General features: G+C 44.7%; 1 protein-coding gene across 1 annotated transcript in view; it reads left to right on the forward strand.

The window, feature by feature from the left end:
- The window catches only part of LOC137642630 (bifunctional protein GlmU-like), a 33,997-nt gene extending 15,430 nt beyond the window's left edge, over positions 1 to 18,567 (forward strand). The window contains exons 3-4 of the mRNA XM_068375353.1: positions 15,678 to 15,806; positions 16,291 to 18,567. Coding sequence (XP_068231454.1) covers positions 15,678 to 15,806; positions 16,291 to 16,563 — 402 coding nt within the window. The 3' untranslated portion in view covers positions 16,564 to 18,567. The remainder of the gene's footprint in view (positions 1 to 15,677; positions 15,807 to 16,290) is intronic.
- The last annotated feature ends 261 nt before the right edge of the window (positions 18,568 to 18,828 follow it).

An 18,828-nucleotide genomic window follows, 5' to 3' on the forward strand; every position in this document is an offset into this window, starting at 1 on the left:
CAGGGTCCTTATGTGTTGAAGGGTTAACATCCTGAACTTGCTGTTTTCTATGAACTTGCCGAGTGGTGACAAGTCCAGAATGACTCAAGTTTGTCTGAGTCCTTCTTGGGAACACAAAACCGCCTTCCCTGGAATTTGATGGACTTTACTTTCCTTATAACCTGTTTGCTCAAGAGCTCTAAGGTATATTTTTCTAATGAGGGAGTGGAGTGTTGGAAGAATTGAGGAAATGATGGTGGAGACGTTCCGTTTCCATCCTAGTCCAATCTTGATTAGGCCGTGGGTCCAAGGATCGAAGGTCCAACGATCCTGAAAATGTTGGAGCCTCTCTCCTACTGGAAGCATCTCCTTGCTTCAATTGTCCGAAGGGTTTACCTCCTCGACCGTGTCATCCCCTACCTCTTGAGGGATGACTAGAGGAGCCAAATCTGGATCCTTTACCTTTCAACCGAGAGGTAGTGGTCTGCCTCTCAAACCCGGGGCTGAATGCTGGTGAATGGGCAACCAACTGTTGAGGCACCCCTTGGAAGGTGGTCTGTGTTTGGGCCACCACTTGGGGCACCGCGGTCATAGTGACTGTGGGATGTTGTTGAGCAGTCCGATTGGGAAGTCTAGACTTCGTCATCTTCTTTTTAGGTTGGGGACCCGCATCTGGGGAAGACTTCCTCTTTGAAGAGATGCCCCACTTCTGGAGAAGGTTTCTATTCTCCGTGATGGCTTTCTCAACTACCTCTTTGACTACTTCGTTTGGGAAGAGGTCTTTACCCCAGATGTTAGAAGATATCAGCTTCCTGGGTTCATGTTTCACTGTTGCAGCAGTGAACACGAACTCCCTACAGGCTCTCCTAGCCTTCATGAAAGCATACAGGTCCTTTACTAGGGTGGCCATATCCATTTTGGCCAGGACCATGAGCATGTCTGGGGTACTTCTTTGGCCTGCACACATTTCCATGCAATTTTGTAGGGATAAAGATGCCGCAAGTCTCTCCTTCCTCTCTTATTCCTTGCGCAAGAGAAAGTCAGAAAGTTTAGGGAGATTCTCGCTAAACTGTCATCCAGTGATGTCTGCGTCCAGTTTCCCTACTGAGAAGGTTAGGTGGACTTCCTTCGATTCCTTCTCTTGCATGCGCAAAGCTAACGACAGAGGCCTGCACTCATTTAGTGCAGGACCTGGTTTGCCTGCCTCCACTGCCTTGGCAACAGATTTAAATGCCTTCAACGTAAAGGGGAAGGCTATTGAAGCAGGAGCAAGTAAGTTAGGGTGTTCCTTGCTCAAGGTGGACACTTTCGAAATCGAATAGCCCGCCTTTCTCATGCTACTCGACAAAAGAGCCTGTGCCTTATCGTGGTCGAAAACCATGACCTCCTTCGGTTCCGTCTCCTCTTTTGGCATTGATTCATGCTTCAATCGAATGAAGCAATCAGGGTAATCGTTAAAGCTTGGCCAAAACTGGATGTCGTCTAAGGGGATGGCTCTCATCTTGTTCGAGATGTAGAGTTTGCCATTCATAATCGGCATAAACTTCGCATACCTCCAGGGATTGGTTTTTGAGCAGGTTGGGAGGTCTTGGACTCTGGGTCGCTTGTATGACCCTTGGGAGGTGGTAAGTTGAGCTTCAAGGAGCTCTCTCTCGAAACTCGCTTCCCCTGCTTCGCCTTGCTTGCGAATGTTCTCCATTAAAGCCGTAAGATGGGCCAGTGCCTGGCTCATGTTGTCCAATGGAGGGGTAGAAGCTGAAGATGTCGAGGGTAACGGCTCCGGTGCCTGCACAGACGGAAGGAACTCCGACTCGACACCATCATCTTTTTCCGGAGGTAGAGTAGACTCCTCCTCGGGATTATCCTTTAATAGATCCTTTTCAGTGTCCGTAGACACTTCCGACATCCTTTTCTCCTGGTGGATGTCCATACTTTGCAACGTCTCACTGACATCCGTCTCGATGGCAATCTGGACGCAGGGAGGTCCAGGTTGTGCTTGGGGCACAACAATTTCACTACTCGCTTTCGGGAACAGCAAGCTACGCATCCTATCGTTAGGTAGGTATGGTCCCGGAGAGTTTTTCTGGAACCCTCTTACCCACTTGCACAGCTTTTCACATGCCGCATCCCTCGACTCCGTTGACTTGGGGTCGTCGAAACCTTCGGTCATCAAGGTCCGGCAGATATTGCAGACTTGGGGGTCCCAATATTGCAGGGTTTCAGTAATGATGGTGCAGGGGGCATGAGACCTGCACGCTTTGTGACCGTAGAAGTTCCTACTCCTAAGGTTGCAGAAGATCGTCGCATTTCATCTGGGTTACCTCCTGTAAAGAAAGGAAAATTAAATGAGTATGCGATTGTTTATCTCACATGATAAACAGATATACAAAATATTAATATTTTAACCATTATAGCTTAGGATAGTAAGCTAGAAAGAAATTAGGAAAGACACATACTTGTGTATCCTTTCCAGCCAATTGGTGTGACCTCCCCCCAATATTAAGGGTATAGAGTTTCCTTTATCAGGACAAACTCAAAAGAGAAGGGTTCTAACCTCTAGGGTTAGAAAAAGTTTTACACTGCCACTGAACCTTCTTAAATTATCTAATATTGTGTGGTAAGTATTAACTGATTTCTAATCAGAGTATTGAAGGAATTCTATTCTTTCAATATAGGAATGGTCTCAGCAAAAGTCTGTACAAGGATACACAAGGTATGTTGGAAAATAACTACTGTACAATATATACTATAGTTTTCTGTCTGCAGTATATACTATACTGCAAATATACTGGCTACTGTATAATCATATACTATAGTTCAGCCAGCATGTTGCCGGCAGGGCCAGTACCTGGCGGCACAATCCGGCCGGCATGTCACCGGCTGGACTAGAAATTAGGAAAGACACATACTTGTGTATCCCTCCCAGCCAATTGCTGTGACCTCCCCCCCCCCAATATTAAGACTATAGAGTTTCCTGATCTGGGAAAAACTCAAAAGAGAAGGGTTCTAACCTGTAGGGATAGAAAAGTGTACTACCACTGACCCCTCTGAAATTATTTAATATTGTAGGGTAAGTTATTAACTGATTTCTAATCAGAGTATTGAAGGAATTCTATTCTTTCAATATAGGATTGGTCTCAGCAAGAGACGACTGAAGAACCCTCGGCAGCAGAAGGGTCTCCCACCGGCAGCCGCCATAGCCGGCACAACCTTTCCCGGAGCCTTGTGTCCATAAGGGAAAGACTGAGTGACTAAACAGCTGCTTATGTAGGAGCCCGGCCAGCACCGCAACCTACCCGACAAGCGGTGAGATTACAGGACAATGGCCACAGGATTGCGATGGCTAAGCCATCGCTAAAGGACAGAGAGGGGAAGGGAAAAGGGTCCTGTATCAAGTGTAGAAGGCGGCGGCGGCAATCCTGCCGCCACTTCCACACAAGAGTGAAACAATGTTTCAGTATCGGCGCCATCCTAGGCGGCAGAAGAATATCTATTCTTCAGCCTAGGGTCTGCCGAATCTATCAAGTGTAGAAGGCGGCGGCAGGATTGCCATCACTTCCACACAAGAGTGAAACAATGTTTCAGTATCGGCGACATCCTAGGCGGCAGAAGAATATCTATTCTTCAGCCTAGGGTCTGCCGAAGCAGGACTAGTCTTCTAGACCGCAGGGGAGAAGGTGGCGGCATCATACTACCACTTCAGGTGCGGCCTAGGGAGGCTTAGCCTCCTATGCCGGCAGCTGTAAGCCGGCAGGGGAGTGACTACTCACCCTGCTGCTCTGCCGTCGGCAGAAAGACTGAATACTCTGAGGTTCTGTTGAAAACCAAAGCCGGGATCTCGCCGGCAAAGGTGGGAGACAGAAAACCCTAACCCAGTCAAGCCGGAGTGAACTACTCTATGGCAAGACCAGATAGGGTTGTAGCCTATGGCGGCACTCAGAGGGAAGGAGGGATTACCCTTAAATCTCCACAGGAGACAAGTATCGAGTTATATAATTTTAGGAGATGTACTATCTCCCGTTGAATTGATAAAACGATACACGAGGGTAAACGGGGATAATGTCTAAAAGTATACTACAGCGCACAGGCTAGGTAGCCTAGCGCGAGACGAGATCTCGGTTACCTAAATCGCCGAAACTCTGATGTATACGATCGACAAAAGGAAGAGGAAATTATGCATAAAATATATTTCTTTACTAGTATAATTGTGCCTAAATAGCTTTCATAATTTATTAATGCTATTACAACCGGGAAAGTCGTTCTGCTAAGTAAATAACACATGGATAACGAATGACAGGCCTCCGGTGACAGGCCTAGCTCGTTAACACAATAAATTACTCTAATTTCAGTGAAGCAGGAGCTAAAAATAATACACTGTAAAGAATAAATACTCAACTTTCCAGAGGCAAAAGACGCTGGAGATTGCATATTAAATCCTCACAAAAGCGATCAAAAACTTTAGATCAACAGGGAACACCACTGTACAAAATCGCTACAAAAATAGGTATGAGCGCCATCTTGGATACTCGTAGTAGTACGGGAGGAAGAGTAACCTTGATAACGACTCCCCTTCTGTTTTTCGCCACTCTTCCCCCTCGAAAGGAAAACGCTATTCAGGGTGAAGATTGCTGTGTGTCGTATCAAAATATACGTCCCCTGATATTATGCGATATCCTTAAGAGAAATTTTAAGGATATTCGCGCCAGGAGTTAGAATTCTGGAGATCTAAAGGTCAATTATCTGGGAATATCACTGTAGCCAAATATCCCTTAGAAAGCTACCTATAGGAACCTTCCATCAGGACGACATGGTTTGAGCCCAAAAAATATATTTATATATTTGCGATGTACTGAAGGAACGATAGGTGAACAACGATATAGCGAGGGATTACTTTCAGTGCTGTACATATAGTTGTTTATTGTTTGTCATATCTTCGTAATACCGACTTTAATTAATTCCCTAAATGATTAAATAAGTACATTGGATCCATTTAACATTAAATCCCGATTTCTTTCTCTAAAACTGATAATGCTAGTATATTAGTAGTCCTGGATAAGACTGATTATATTGATAAAATTCATGTATTACTTCCATCCGAAAATACTCCCCAAAGGTAAGTATCTGATCCTCCATAAAGAGTTGTAGTATTCTGCAACGAAGTAGAGATTTTTCCCGCCCCCTTGATACCCGTTGTCCAGAATATTTTGATGAAAAGGTGTATACCATCTACAACACTGGCTTTTGTAATAATTCCGAAACACACTAAATTGACCAATGTTTATCAAACTAAAAACAAATTTTATGATATTATATGTAAATTTGAGAGCAGTTATATCTATGTAATAATATCTTACCGCTCAGCCATCCTTGACATTGTTTATCCTCTTTTTCTTTCCATTTCTCTCTTTCCATTTCACTATCAGCCGTTCACTCATTCACAATACTCAGAAGTATGATGACGTTGTTGTACACAAATACCATGCAGATGCAATAACATTTATATAAGACTAATAGGCAAAACAATGGAGAAACAAAAAGTTCGACATAAATATACAGTAACATACCAAGAGATGATCTCCGAGGTGCAATTAGCATTCCCACTATAAACTTTTTTGGGCTCAAGCCATGGCGTCCTGATGGAAGGATCCTTTTTGGTAGCTTCCTTGGGTAATCACTACTAGGATTTTCCCAGAGAATTAAACCACAGGTTATCACAGAATTCTAACTTCTGGAGCGAGTATCCTAAGGGTTTCCCCTTAAGACATCGTGTATCAACAGGGGACACGCATGTATAAACGTGCCACATAGCTATCTGCACCCCATATAGAGTTAACGCTTCAATATGGCGGACAGGGAGTGGCTGGGAGCTGAGCCGCAGCCAATCTAGACGTGGCGATATCGGTACTCGCGATGTAAACAGACGGACGCCATTGCTTTTGATGACGTCACGACCGTCCTCATTCCTTTGCTAGTAGCTCGCTCGCTTGGACGTTTTTTTCCCTTTGTGCGACTTTATCTACTTGCATCCTCGCTATGTCTCAACCTTCAGCTTCACCTTCTTCTGGAAAGTTGAGTACAAAGGTTTAGGTATTGTTTAAATAAGCTCTGGCCTTAAAGTAAATCTTACTTTTCGAGATATTTGCATAATTGTGGCAGAGCTTTGCCAGACCGGTCAGCGCCATTTTATGACGCTGCTGTTGCTTGCATGCCTTATTTAGTTAGCCGCAACAGCCTTACCGGTATATAAATTACTAATCAGCGCTATTAGTTATTTAGTCTTCATAGCTAGGAACTTTATATCGTGTTTTTGACGCATTAGTTAGGGTCTTCGCTGACCCCATACCAGTAGGCTTTGATTAGCCCCTAGGCCAGTGAGCCTATACCAGTGTTAATGCATGATATTTCAGTGATCCTAGTGTTAGTTATGAAGATTTTGGCATTATTTTACAATACCATTGACAGTGATGCAAGTGTTTTTCGCCTTCAGGGACCATATAGGGGGTAGGTTATCTTGAGTGCCTTGCTAACCTAACCTTATGATAGGACCCCTATATGCTCTCTTCATCCCTAGCCCTAGGGCTTCCCTCTGGTAATCTTGTATCCTATTACATGTGATAGGACAAGACTCCTCAGAGTACTGTATCGCCTCCCCACCTAAGGGAATGACCCCTCCCTTAGTGTTGCGGACCTTAAAGGTAGGATCACCTCCTTTAAACTGAATCGGTCCTTGACCTTTTCCTTGCGATACGTCTTCTCCCTTCCTTGATTAGGGTCTAACAACCCTAATCCAGGTTAGGTTGGGAGGGCTGGTTTATGTACCTTGCTGAAATATACGCGTGCACCGTTTTTCAGTTGGTCCACCTACTATAGGTTAGGGTGAGCATCTCCCTTCCTAGGTGGCCGCTCTGGTGCATAACCCATCCTTTCTTATAAGAAGACCCTTTCCCCCCCCCCAACCTATCTCTTGCCTAGCCTAACCTACCAGTAGGTTAGGCTTCATATGTCCCCTGTCCTACACTCCACCCTAGGCTGGAGTGCTGGACCCCGTGGTGCTCCCAGTGTTGTCCGCTCTGATACATAGACCCTCCATAGTGCTATGGAGTCAGTTATCATTTGGTCGACATGAAGAGTCTCCACCCCTTCTTTGGGTACACCCTGTCCTCTCTTGGACTGCCTTAGCCCCCGGCCATTGCGGCCCCTGCTTAGGATGATAGATTCACCTCTATCATGGTGGTACCTTTTCCAGAGGTGTCTTGACTAGGCTAGTACAGCCTTGCCATCCCACCTCCATCTTTGGTGCTTGTCCCTTGCCGCCTCTACCCCGGCATTACCGCCGCTACGGGTGACTTCCTTATCCTTGCCGCCTTCCCCCGAGTGCCGGGGGATCGCCGCCGGCCGCCGGCTTACCGCCGTGGCCTCTCCATTCCCTCATAGCCTCGGCACACTGCCGACCCCTCCCGGAGTGCCGGCACTAGCAGCCGGCCCCCGGCCCCGGCTATGCTCCTTTATCCTTACCCCTGTCACCCTCCGACTGCCTCCGGCTGCCGGAACCGCCGCTCCTTGCCGGCGGCCGCCGCTACCGGCTGCCGCCACCCTGGCTTCTTTTGACCATAGAATGATCATTCTTGAATGCCAGAAACTCTGCTCGAGCGGCTTCCGGCGTGCCGGGGGTATGCCGGACCCGTCCGGAGGCGGCAAGATGCCTTGCACCCCTTCTCTCAGCTATCTTTACTAGCGATAGCTCCTAAAAACCGCACCTAGACGGCTTGTTAACGCAGACAAACTGGTACGGAATCGTACATTTTGTTCAGTTTTCACTCTGTCTTCTTGCGTGTTTCATCTTTCCAGCACGCTACGTGTAATTGGCACGTCTGGTTGCCGGAACCTTACTAGGATCTCATGATCCCCAGACTTTCTTGATAAGATTTCAAGCCTAGTCTATAATATGGTAATTCTAAATGGAATTCCCATTATCAAGACACCTTCCATGGAGGCCTACGGCCACCTGGGACTGTCTGATGCTACGGCAACCAGCCGGGCGGGTTACACGAGGCATGCGTCTGTCTCCTTTCACCCACCCTTCTGTGCATCACAATTACCTTATGTTAATATTAACTTGTTAATAATTAACTTTATATACGAGCCATATTATGACTCTACAATACTCATCGTCTCTTTCCTTTACAGGAGGAGTACGTCAAGTGTGACCACGACTTCTGCGCGGTCCGTCGGCCACACTTCTATGGACACACGGCGTGTAGGACACACGCCCCTTGTGCTCACAAGAGAGGGGATCTCAAGTACTGGGGCCCCACCACCTGTTCGGTCTGCCAAGAATGCCTACAGAAAGCATTCTATGATCCTCCCTCAGCGGAGATTCGGGACACTGCTCGGGACAACCTACGCAAGTGGGTACGTGGCTTTCAAAAGAACACCACTGGACCATACCTAGCCACAGAAGAAATGAGGTCTTTGCTGTTCCCAAAGGCCTCACCAGACTCAGTGGTCCCAGTCGAACAGATCCCCGTCGTCCAGATCACAGTGGAACCTGATACTGTCATGGCTCAGTCCATGAATGATTGTCACCTGGATTCAGAACATGATGAACACATGTCAGAGATCTCGGAGGACACCGAGAAAACCCTTATGGCCCAGGGTGAAGGGGAGGATGGTGAAGAAGAGGACCGGGTAGTATATACCGAGTCCGATAAGGAGGATGCCCCTCCCTCCATCCCCCCTCCTACTCCTACACCGACGGAAGTGTCTCTCCCGTCTACGTCCTCCACCACGACTCCTCTACCTACGGCACAGGATATGATTCGGCTCATTGAATCCGTGATGGAGCAGAAGCTCCAAGAAACTCACAAGATCATTCGGTCGATGGGAGGTTCCAAGGAATCTCGCAAAATCTCCATCAAGGGCCTCCCCGCATGCTCGAGCGACAATCCGTGGCGGTTCGCCGAGCATATGGTCATCGCTGATGACAAGATCTTCGTCAGCGATAAGATCGGTTCCATACCCCTGGAAGAAGTGGAGTTCTTCCCCCACTTTGAGGCGTATCCGGACTGTTACGTCCGTCTACGTTCAGAACCATCCTCAAAGGAAGAGACCGAACCGAAGGAGAAAATAGTGTTCGATCTCTCGAAGGCCCAGGCTATGCTTGCCAAAGCGCTTAAGAGCAGAGGCTTTACCTGCTCTGGACTTCCGGCTCTGAGCAAGAAGTACCCCACCTACGTTGCGCCCGATGAAGTGGTGATACCCTTCACGGAAAAGGCCTTCGCTGCCTGCCTTAAGGCTGTAGAAGAAGGGAAATCCTGCCCTGCATTGGAGGAATGCAGACCTTTCTCTGCAGCCACCCCGCCCGACACCAAACACTGGAAGGATGTGCAACACACCTTCGTGGTGGGCAAACTAGATCCTGACGTTGCTGGACGTCAGTTTAATGAGGACCTCCCCAAACTAAACGAACACCTCCTTCGTAGGGAACAGGAAACGAAGGAGAGGCTGGCAGCATTTCTCACTCTCCAGGTCCAGATGGACGTAATGGCTGGTGACACCAGAGTCCCTGACCATTACATGGTCCTTGCCAAATCTCATATGGCAACCTTAGTCAAGGATCTGTACCATTTCATGCGAGCTCGTAGAGCCTGCAGAGAATTCGTGTTCTCCAGTGCCACTGTCAGACACGAACCCCGGAAACTAATTGCCTCCAACATCTGGGGCAAGTACCTCTTCCCGTCTGATCTAGTGAAAGAGATCACAGACAAGGCCGCATCTGAGAACAGGAACCTTCTCAACAAATGGGGCATGTCTAGGAAGAGAAAGCCCTCTCAGGATGACAGTCCTCAGCCTAAGAGGAAGCAGTCGAAGCATAGACCCCAGCAACGTCAGCACAGACGTCAGTTTCCGGCACCCGCTACTCCCCAAGTGGCCGCTCAGCCGCCACAGACCTTTCAGTTGGTCCCACAGCCGGTTTTGTCCTCATCACCGGCCTTCAACCCCGCCTTCGAGCAGCACTCCACTACCTTTCGTCCCAAGGGTAGAAGCTCAGGCAGGGGTTCCGGCAGAGATTCCTCTCGCCGGCCCTCCAGAGGCAGAGGAGGACAGGGAGCTAGCGGCCGAGGCAGCAAGTCCTCGGGACCCCAGAAGCAATGAAGTGCTTCCGGTGGGAGGAAGACTCCGCCACTTCCAGGATCGCTGGACCTTCGACTCCTGGGCACACAGCATCATCAAGAAAGGTCTGGGCTGGAGCTGGGCGCAACCACCCCCAACCTTCCGGCAATTCTTCCAACGTTCAACCCCCCTCCTGGAAGAATATGTGCTAGACCTCTTGAACAAGAAGGTGATAAGAAGGGTGAAGTCCACAAGGTTCCAAGGGAGACTGTTTTGTGTTCCCAAGAAAGACTCAGACAGACTCAGAGTCATTCTGGACTTATCCCCCCTCAACGTATTCATATCGAACAACAAGTTCAAGATGCTGACTCTTCAACAGATCAGAACCCTCCTGCCTCGAGGGTCTTTCACGGTCTCGATAGACCCGGCGGACGCATACTGGCACATACCAATGAACCATCACGCTTCCTCCTACCTAGGATTCCGACTCCAACGGAAAAGCTATGCCTTCCGGGCCATGTCCTTCGGACTCAACGTGGCCCCTCGGATATTCACAAAGCTAGCGGACACAGTAGTACAACAGCTCCGCATCCGAAACGTCCAGGTGATGGCCTACCTCGACGACTGGCTAGTGTGGGCGCCCTCGCCCGAGGATTGTATAGAATCCTGCAGAAAAGTTACCCAGTTTCTCGAACACCTGGGATTCCAGATAAACGCGAAAAAGTCTCGCCTATCTCCAGCTCAGAAGTTCCAATGGTTAGGCATCCACTGGAATCTTCAGTCACACCGCCTTTCCATTCCAGCAAAGAAAAGGAAGGAAATAGCAGGGTCTGTCAAGCGACTGTTAAAATCCAAACGGATCTCGAGACGCCAGCAGGAACAAAAGCTCTCTACAGTTCGCCTCGATCACAAACCCAGTGCTCCGTGCACAGCTAAAGGATGCAGCGGGAGTCTGGAGACGTTCCGCATCCATCGCTCGAAGAGACCTCAAGAGACGGCTCCCAAGCAGACTTCGACTTCTTCTAAAGCCGTGGTCAGAAGCGAGGGCCCTAAAAAGGTCCCTTCCTCTCCAACACCCACCTCCATCTCTCAACATCCATACGGATGCTTCGTTGGAGGGTTGGGGAGGTCACTCCCACCAAAAACAGGCTCAAGGCACTTGGTCTCCCCTATTCAAGACGTTTCACATCAACATCTTGGAGGCCATGGCGGTTCTTCTGACGCTGAAGAAACTCTCCCCGCCCCCGTCGATACACATTCGCCTGACCCTGGACAGCTCTGTGGTAGTGCGTTGTCTCAATCTCCAGGGCTCAAGATCGCCCAAGATAAATCAGGTGCTCCTGACAATCTTCCGTCTGGCAGAAAGGAAGATATGGCACCTGTCTGCAGTTCACCTACAAGGATTCCGCAATGTGACAGCGGATGCTCTATCTCGGACAAACCCGATAGAGTCGGAATGGTCTCTAGACGCAAGATCATTCTCCTTCATCTCTCACAGAGTCCCAGAACTCCAGATCGACCTCTTCGCAACGAGCGACAACCATCAACTTCCTCGATATGTAACCCCGTACGAGGACCCCAAAGTGGAAGAGGTGGACGCCATGACCTTGGATTGGAACAGATGGGCCAAGATTTACCTGTTCCCTCCCACCAATCTTCTGCTGAAAGTCCTCTCCAAATTGAGAACCTTCAAAGGGACAGCAGCTCTAGTGGCTCCCAAGTGGCCCCGCAGCAACTGGTACCCCTTGATCCTGGAGATGCAGCCAACGCTGATCCCCCTCCCGGACCCAGTTCTCTCCCAGCAAATACAGAAGTCGACTGTCTTCGCTTCATCATCGAAAATCAAGGACCTTCATCTCATGATTTTCTCACCCTAGCCGCTAATAAAAGGTTTGGGATTTCGAAGAAGAGTCTAGACTTCCTCGAGGAATACAAGACCGAATCCACGAGAAGGCAATACGAATCGTCTTGGAGGAAATGGGTCTCCTTCGTCAAGGCAAAGAACCCCTCGAAAATCACCATAGATTTTTGCATGTCCTTCGTCATTCACCTTCATGGACAAGGCTTGGCAGCCAACACGATTTCTACTTGCAAATCGGCCTTGACTAGACCTTTGTCATACGCCTTCCAAATAGATCTGTCTAGCGACATCTTCAACAAACTACCGTAGGCCTGTGCCCGTTTACGACCGGCACCTCCTCCGAGACCAATCACTTGGTCTCTAGACAAAGTTCTCCACTTCGCCTCCAACTTGGACAATGATTCATGCCCTCTCAAGGACCTGACTCAGAAAGTTATATTTCTCTTCGCTCTAGCTTCGGGAGCCCGAGTCAGCGAAATAGTGGCACTATCTAGAGAAGAGGGACATATCGTTTTCAACGATTCAGGAGACCTCTCCCTCTTCCCTGATCCGACGTTTCTCGCAAAGAACGAATTACCTACCAAACGATGGGGCCCGTGGAGGATATGCCCCTTGAAGGAAGATGCCTCTCTATGTCCAGTAGAGAGCCTTAAGGTCTATCTTCATAGAACTTCAAACTTTGGTGGAGGCCAACTCTTCAAAGGAGAAACATCGGGCAGCGACCTGTCACTGAAACAATTGAGAGCAAAAATCACCTACTTCATTCGCAGAGCGGATCCAGACAGTACACCCGCTGGTCATGATCCTAGGAAAGTCGCTTCGTCTCTGAATTTCTTTCAGAGTATGGATTTCGAAAGCCTCAAGAACTATACAGGCTGGAAATCCTCGCGTGTTTCTTTAAACATTATGCGAAACAAGTGCACGAAGTGAAACATTTTGTGGTAGCCGCAGGTAGTGTTATGAAACCTGCTCTGAACTCTGCTTAGAACAGTGAGTTATTAGGGACTCTAACTCGTCGGGTGCCTATGTTGACCCTCAAGTGATACGTAGTGAAGCAGAAACCACCTTGTGTTTTCTTTAACTGTTCTTACCTCAGGTGAAATGTCATAGTAGATTACCACATGAGTGTTACATGCCACGTGCATGACGTGTGTTACATAAAGACTAACGTTCCGTAGAACGAGTGCCTACTAATACTTGATTCTTCCCTTTCAGACTCAAGAGCACGCCTTTATGACTATGTACATTTTTATCAATGTAAATGTTTTTTACTAATTATTGCATGACATGTATTGATTTACCTGCAATTATATAATAAAATGTCTATTTTATTACTTGTGCGTCTCCCTTGCTCCTTTCTTACTATGAAATATACTAATTGTCATAGTTTTATTACCCTTTATTCTTGGTTAAGGGAAATGCCAGGATTTACTCCGGGCATTTATTTATATAGAGCAAGTAAGTTTACTTAGCGAATACTTACTCAATTATGAAGATGAGTCAACTCCATGCACGAAGTGTACAACCACCACTTCTTCAAGTTTGTTTCGACGCGAATACCAAATCGCTCTGACTTATCTTATGGATCTCATTGTTCCTTCAGCCTATATGAATAGCCTTCCCATGACCACTTTGATCTCAGCATAGCCCGTGGGGACTTCCATGCCAGGGGGGCAGGAAGGCAACTGCCTCACGGTAGCTCTAGTATAGACCACTATGCTCTCGGCTCAATGTTTTAGCACTCACTTATAAAGGGGAAAAAGTCTACCACGATACACTAATTCTCTGGTACTCTTCCATCAGGACGCCATGGCTTGAGCCCAAAAAACGGATTTTGAGCGAAGCCAAAAAGCTATTTTTGGGTGAGATAGCCATGGCGTCCTGATGGACCCACCCTGTCTGTTATCAGGTCCCGCCCTGCGCCGCTGTATCATGGTGATGAGCGAGCTCCAGACTTTCGGAATGAGGACGGTCGTGACGTCATCAAAAGCAATGGCGTCCGTCTGTTTACATCGCGAGTACCGATATCGCCACGTCTAGATTGGCTGCGGCTCAGCTCCCAGCCACTCCCTGTCCGCCATATTGAAGCGTTAACTCTATATGGGGTGCAGATAGCTATGTGGCACGTTTATACATGCGTGTCCCCTGTTGATACACGATGTCTTAAGGGGAAACCCTTAGGATACTCGCTCCAGAAGTTAGAATTCTGTGATAACCTGTGGTTTAATTCTCTGGGAAAATCCTAGTAGTGATTACCCAAGGAAGCTACCAAAAAGGATCCTTCCATCAGGACGCCATGGCTATCTCACCCAAAAATAGATTTTTCGCTTCGCTCAAAATCCGTTTAATCTCTCTCTCTCTCTCTCTCTCTCTCTCTCTCTCTCTCTCTCTCTCTCTCATGTATATATAAATATATATATCTATCTATATATATATATATATATATATATATATATATATATATATATATATATATATATATATATATATGCGTGTGGGGACTAGACGTATATTTGGTGTAAGGCAGGACCCATACAGTAACTGTATGAGTCCTGGTGTAAGGTAAAGTTACGTGAAGGGCAAAAATGTAATATCTACAATATAGTTTGATAAAAAGGAAGAAAAACTATCATAATAAGGAAATGATGTAAGAAGTAAATATAAAATTCTATTATGGGGTCATACAGGGTGTTTGAGAGTTATCAGAGAAAGAAGAGTGAATAAAACAAACAAGCGGTTTACTTATGAGAAAAAAATATTTAAGATCTAATTTCATGACCAACGAAATCCAGTTTAGGTATATAGAAGGTTAGATAGAGTAATCTATGAAAGAGAAAAAAACCCAAGCAATGGGACGGAGAAGAGAATAAGAGAGATAGAGATTTTAATATCATATACGAATGAATAAATTCTGTCTGTATTAAAAGCACTACTAGGCTGATGTAGTGAATGTAAGGTAGCGACATCGAATGCATAAAGTAGAAAACAGTTGTTACGACGAATTTTTTACATTGTGTATACTTTATTGTACATGGTATAAAAATACCGAAATGGTACAATAATGGAACCCACTCCTTAGATATGTTTTTACATGGTGCTTATTTGCACCATATATATATACATATATATATATATATATATATATATATATATATATATATATATATATATATATAAACAGTTCCCTTCCTGCGTGAAAATAAATCAATGTGGTGAAAGGGTTTGTGTATCGCTAATATCAGCATGTATTAGTCAGGCCCACTCATATCAGATTGGTTTGCCTTAAGTGATTAAGCAAAACTCTCCCACCATCACAAGTTAGCCAGCGTGGTGATGAAAACTGGCTAGACATGAATAAGGACAACTCTGAGGCCTTTGTCCTGCTGTGGATGAGAAACTGTTTCGTTTGTTATTGATGCTGTAGTCTAAATATAACCGTTATTATTTACGTTCTTTCAAATTGAATTTCACTTATACTTCTGGCAATGTAACTTTAAAATTCTAACATGTACATGGCTATGGGCGAAAATAATGGGGCTAGCGAAAATGTTTTCTCTTTCTTGGATAAGTGAATATTTTAAGCATTAGGAAATTCTGGTTCATGGATAAAATTCGTCAGCTCTTTGGTGATGGGAACAAACAACTGGCTCTAGCTAAACCATTTCAGCTGAATGTTATATACTTTCAAAAGCCATAACACTTTTTCGTTCTACTTTTGTTAAAGGTAAAACAATGCTTGGAAGATTATGTAGTCGGACATGCCCCCAACGGTGTGGCAATCATGACTTGCTGTGGATCTGTCACATCGGCAAAGCTACGTTTCGCAGCAGATTCGAATGGAGTGACTGACAAAGTAAGTAAATAAGTAAGTAACTAAGTTAGTGAGAGAGAGAGAGAGAGAGAGAGAGAGAGAGAGAGAGAGAGAGAGAGAGAGAGAGAGAGAGAGAGAGAGAGACTAGTAATAAAAGGCCTCTAGATTCGTTGTGCGTTTGTTTAGTCACTGTTTATTGGTGGTAGAGCTTTGGCAAATATCTAAAGGAGCGATTGAGCATAAAAGCAAGAATACTATTATAGTTTTATTTTTGTAAAACACCGGTAAATATTAATCTCACATATGGTCACTCATACTGTTATAACACAAGATGAATATGGATATGTCCATAACATAACAATTCGAGAAATCATTCCTAGTAGCGTACAATGTACTCCGCAAGCATATATAAATTTGTGTGGATACCTCCATTTCCAACTGAATAATCCCATTTATGAGGGAAAATATTTGAGAACTGTTATGATCTTAAAATTCGAAAACCACATTAACATTTCCTTTTCAACAGATACAGCATTACAACCAGAACTTCGAAGTCCTGTCCATGTCTGGTACAGTGAGCAAAGACGGAGCCCACCTGCACATCTGCCTGGGTGACAATAACGGCGCCACAATTGGTGGTCACGTGATGGGTGACCTCAAGGTCTTCACCACCATGGAATTGGCACTCTGTGAATCCACCGATGTCACCCTCAAGAGAGAACATGATCCAGAAACAGGATATAATGAACTTACGGTTACTAAAGGAATTGATGGTGCATCACCTAATAAGAATGACTGAATTGATATTTTTGTTCTTTATTTTTGAGCAACCGCAATATATGTACACAGAGTCAATCAATCACTTGTACAAACACGAGTGATTGTCGTACATAACATTTAATCGTAACAGTTTAGTTCATTTTTTTTCAGTCATTAGTGTTATATAGTTATATTGTTACTGGGATTCAAATTAAATTCTGGAAGATGATAGTCAAAATTATATACCCATTAAAAATATGAAAAGGAAGTTTTTAATATGAAGAAATCGTAAATTCTAGTTAAAATGAAAAGTAAAGATTTCTTTTGTAAAACGCCATGAACTCTTTTATTTACTTAATCAACAGACAGAAGTCAATTTAGGATGAAGTTTTCGCAAAGAGCAATTTGACCCAAGAAAACTGGATCTGAAACAAAAACCCTCCTGGATGCTCTTATATAAAAGCATTCCCACTAGAATCAAATACTCATAGGGCACATTTATAAACAATGAAAGAGCTTTTTAAGTATGACTATAAATTAGAAAAGCCTCGCTTAAATTGCAGCTGACCGAATACAAAATTTACATATAAATGCAATCTAGGATCTTCAACAACTGCAATAGCAAAACCTACAGAGGTATACAGCCCTGCTTCACTTATTCATGCAATAGGAGTGTGACCTTTTAACCTTTAGCTGTCTCTACATTTTCCTCAGAAAACAATCCTGTAACCACCAAACCCTTTGAAGGGGATGGCGCAATCCGTTCAACAATACCACGGAGGACACTGTTCCTTCAACGAAAGCAGGATACATTTTAGGATTCTGTCTCTCGTTTTACTTATGAGGTAATTTTCATTTCTTGATTCATATGCCAAGAATAAAAAAAAACATAAGTGGAAAAGGACTGAATTAAACAGGGTCACATTGAAGAAATTACAAGACAATTCAAAAATAAGTCTGCTACATTTAATATATTCTAATGCAATATTAGTGTTTCCTAAAAATGTTTTCTCGCCTTCAATTCTTTCCATAGACTGGGATGTATGCACATATTTCCCTTTTCCTTTAATAAACATTTTCTTTTCACCAATGACAAACGCTTTTACTTCACCACTTGCAAATATCTTTATTTTTTTTTTTTGGGGGGGGGGTGGCAACCGAGAAATAATTTCTTTGCCCCTAAGAAATATTTTCTCTAAACTTGGATTTTTCTCGTTGGATACCCATCTTTATTCCACCGCAAAACATTTACTTCAGCTTATAAAAACATGTTCACACCAACACTAAAATACAATTAGCTCCACTTCTCCCAACGATTTCCTTTCACCGATAAAAATAATTTCTTCCCCATCATTGAGAATTATATATCACTACCACAAACATTCTGCCTACACAATTGGAGTATTTAACTTAGTAACTTGAAATTATTTTCCTCACACCACAGTTAAACATTTCACCTTTACCACCCGATTGGTAAATAGTTCTCTTTCACTGGAAAAATTTCCTTTTCTATATTGGGAAAAACTTACTGTCCACCACTGGTAATATTTTCGAAGTAAATATCTCATCACCAACGAAAAATACAGCTCCTCCATCATAAAAAAGCATTTCTTCTTTATCTTTCGAAAACATTCTTTTTCAACTACTGGAAACTTCTTTTTGCACTGTCACCAGGGGGAAAGGGTTTCCCATTAAATATTTATAATAATAGTTACAAAAATAATCATATTAATATAGTTAATAAAATTCACAAGTAACAACATAGCTACTGAAACATTTTCTCTTAACTATTACTATTACTATCAATTGCTAAGCTACAACCCTAGTTAGAAAAGCAGGATGCTACAAGCCCAAGGGCTCCAACAGGGAAAATAGCCCAGTGAGGAAAGGAAACAAGCAAAAATAGTTTAGGAACAGTAACAACATTAAAATAGAATATCTCCTATATAAACTATAAAAATAAAAAAAAAAGAGAAAGAGAAATAAGATAGAATAGTATCACGAGTGTACCCTCAAGCAAGAGAACTCCAACCCAAGACAGTGGAAGGCCATGGTGCAGAAGCTATGGCACTACCTAAGACTAGAGAACAATGGTTTGATTTTGGAGTGTCCTTCTAGAAGAGCTGCTTACCATAGCTAAAGAGTCTTTTTTATCCTCACCAAGAGGAAAATGGCCACTGAATATTACAGTGCAGTAACCCCATGGGTGAAGAACAAAAGTGACAATAGGAGTCCAAAACATCATCTGAAGGAAGGATCATAATAAATGCAAAAAAGAGATTATCTCTTATCACCCGAGAGTATG

This window comes from Palaemon carinicauda, chromosome 1, assembly GCF_036898095.1.
Source record: "Palaemon carinicauda isolate YSFRI2023 chromosome 1, ASM3689809v2, whole genome shotgun sequence".
Taxonomy (NCBI): domain Eukaryota; kingdom Metazoa; phylum Arthropoda; class Malacostraca; order Decapoda; family Palaemonidae; genus Palaemon; species Palaemon carinicauda.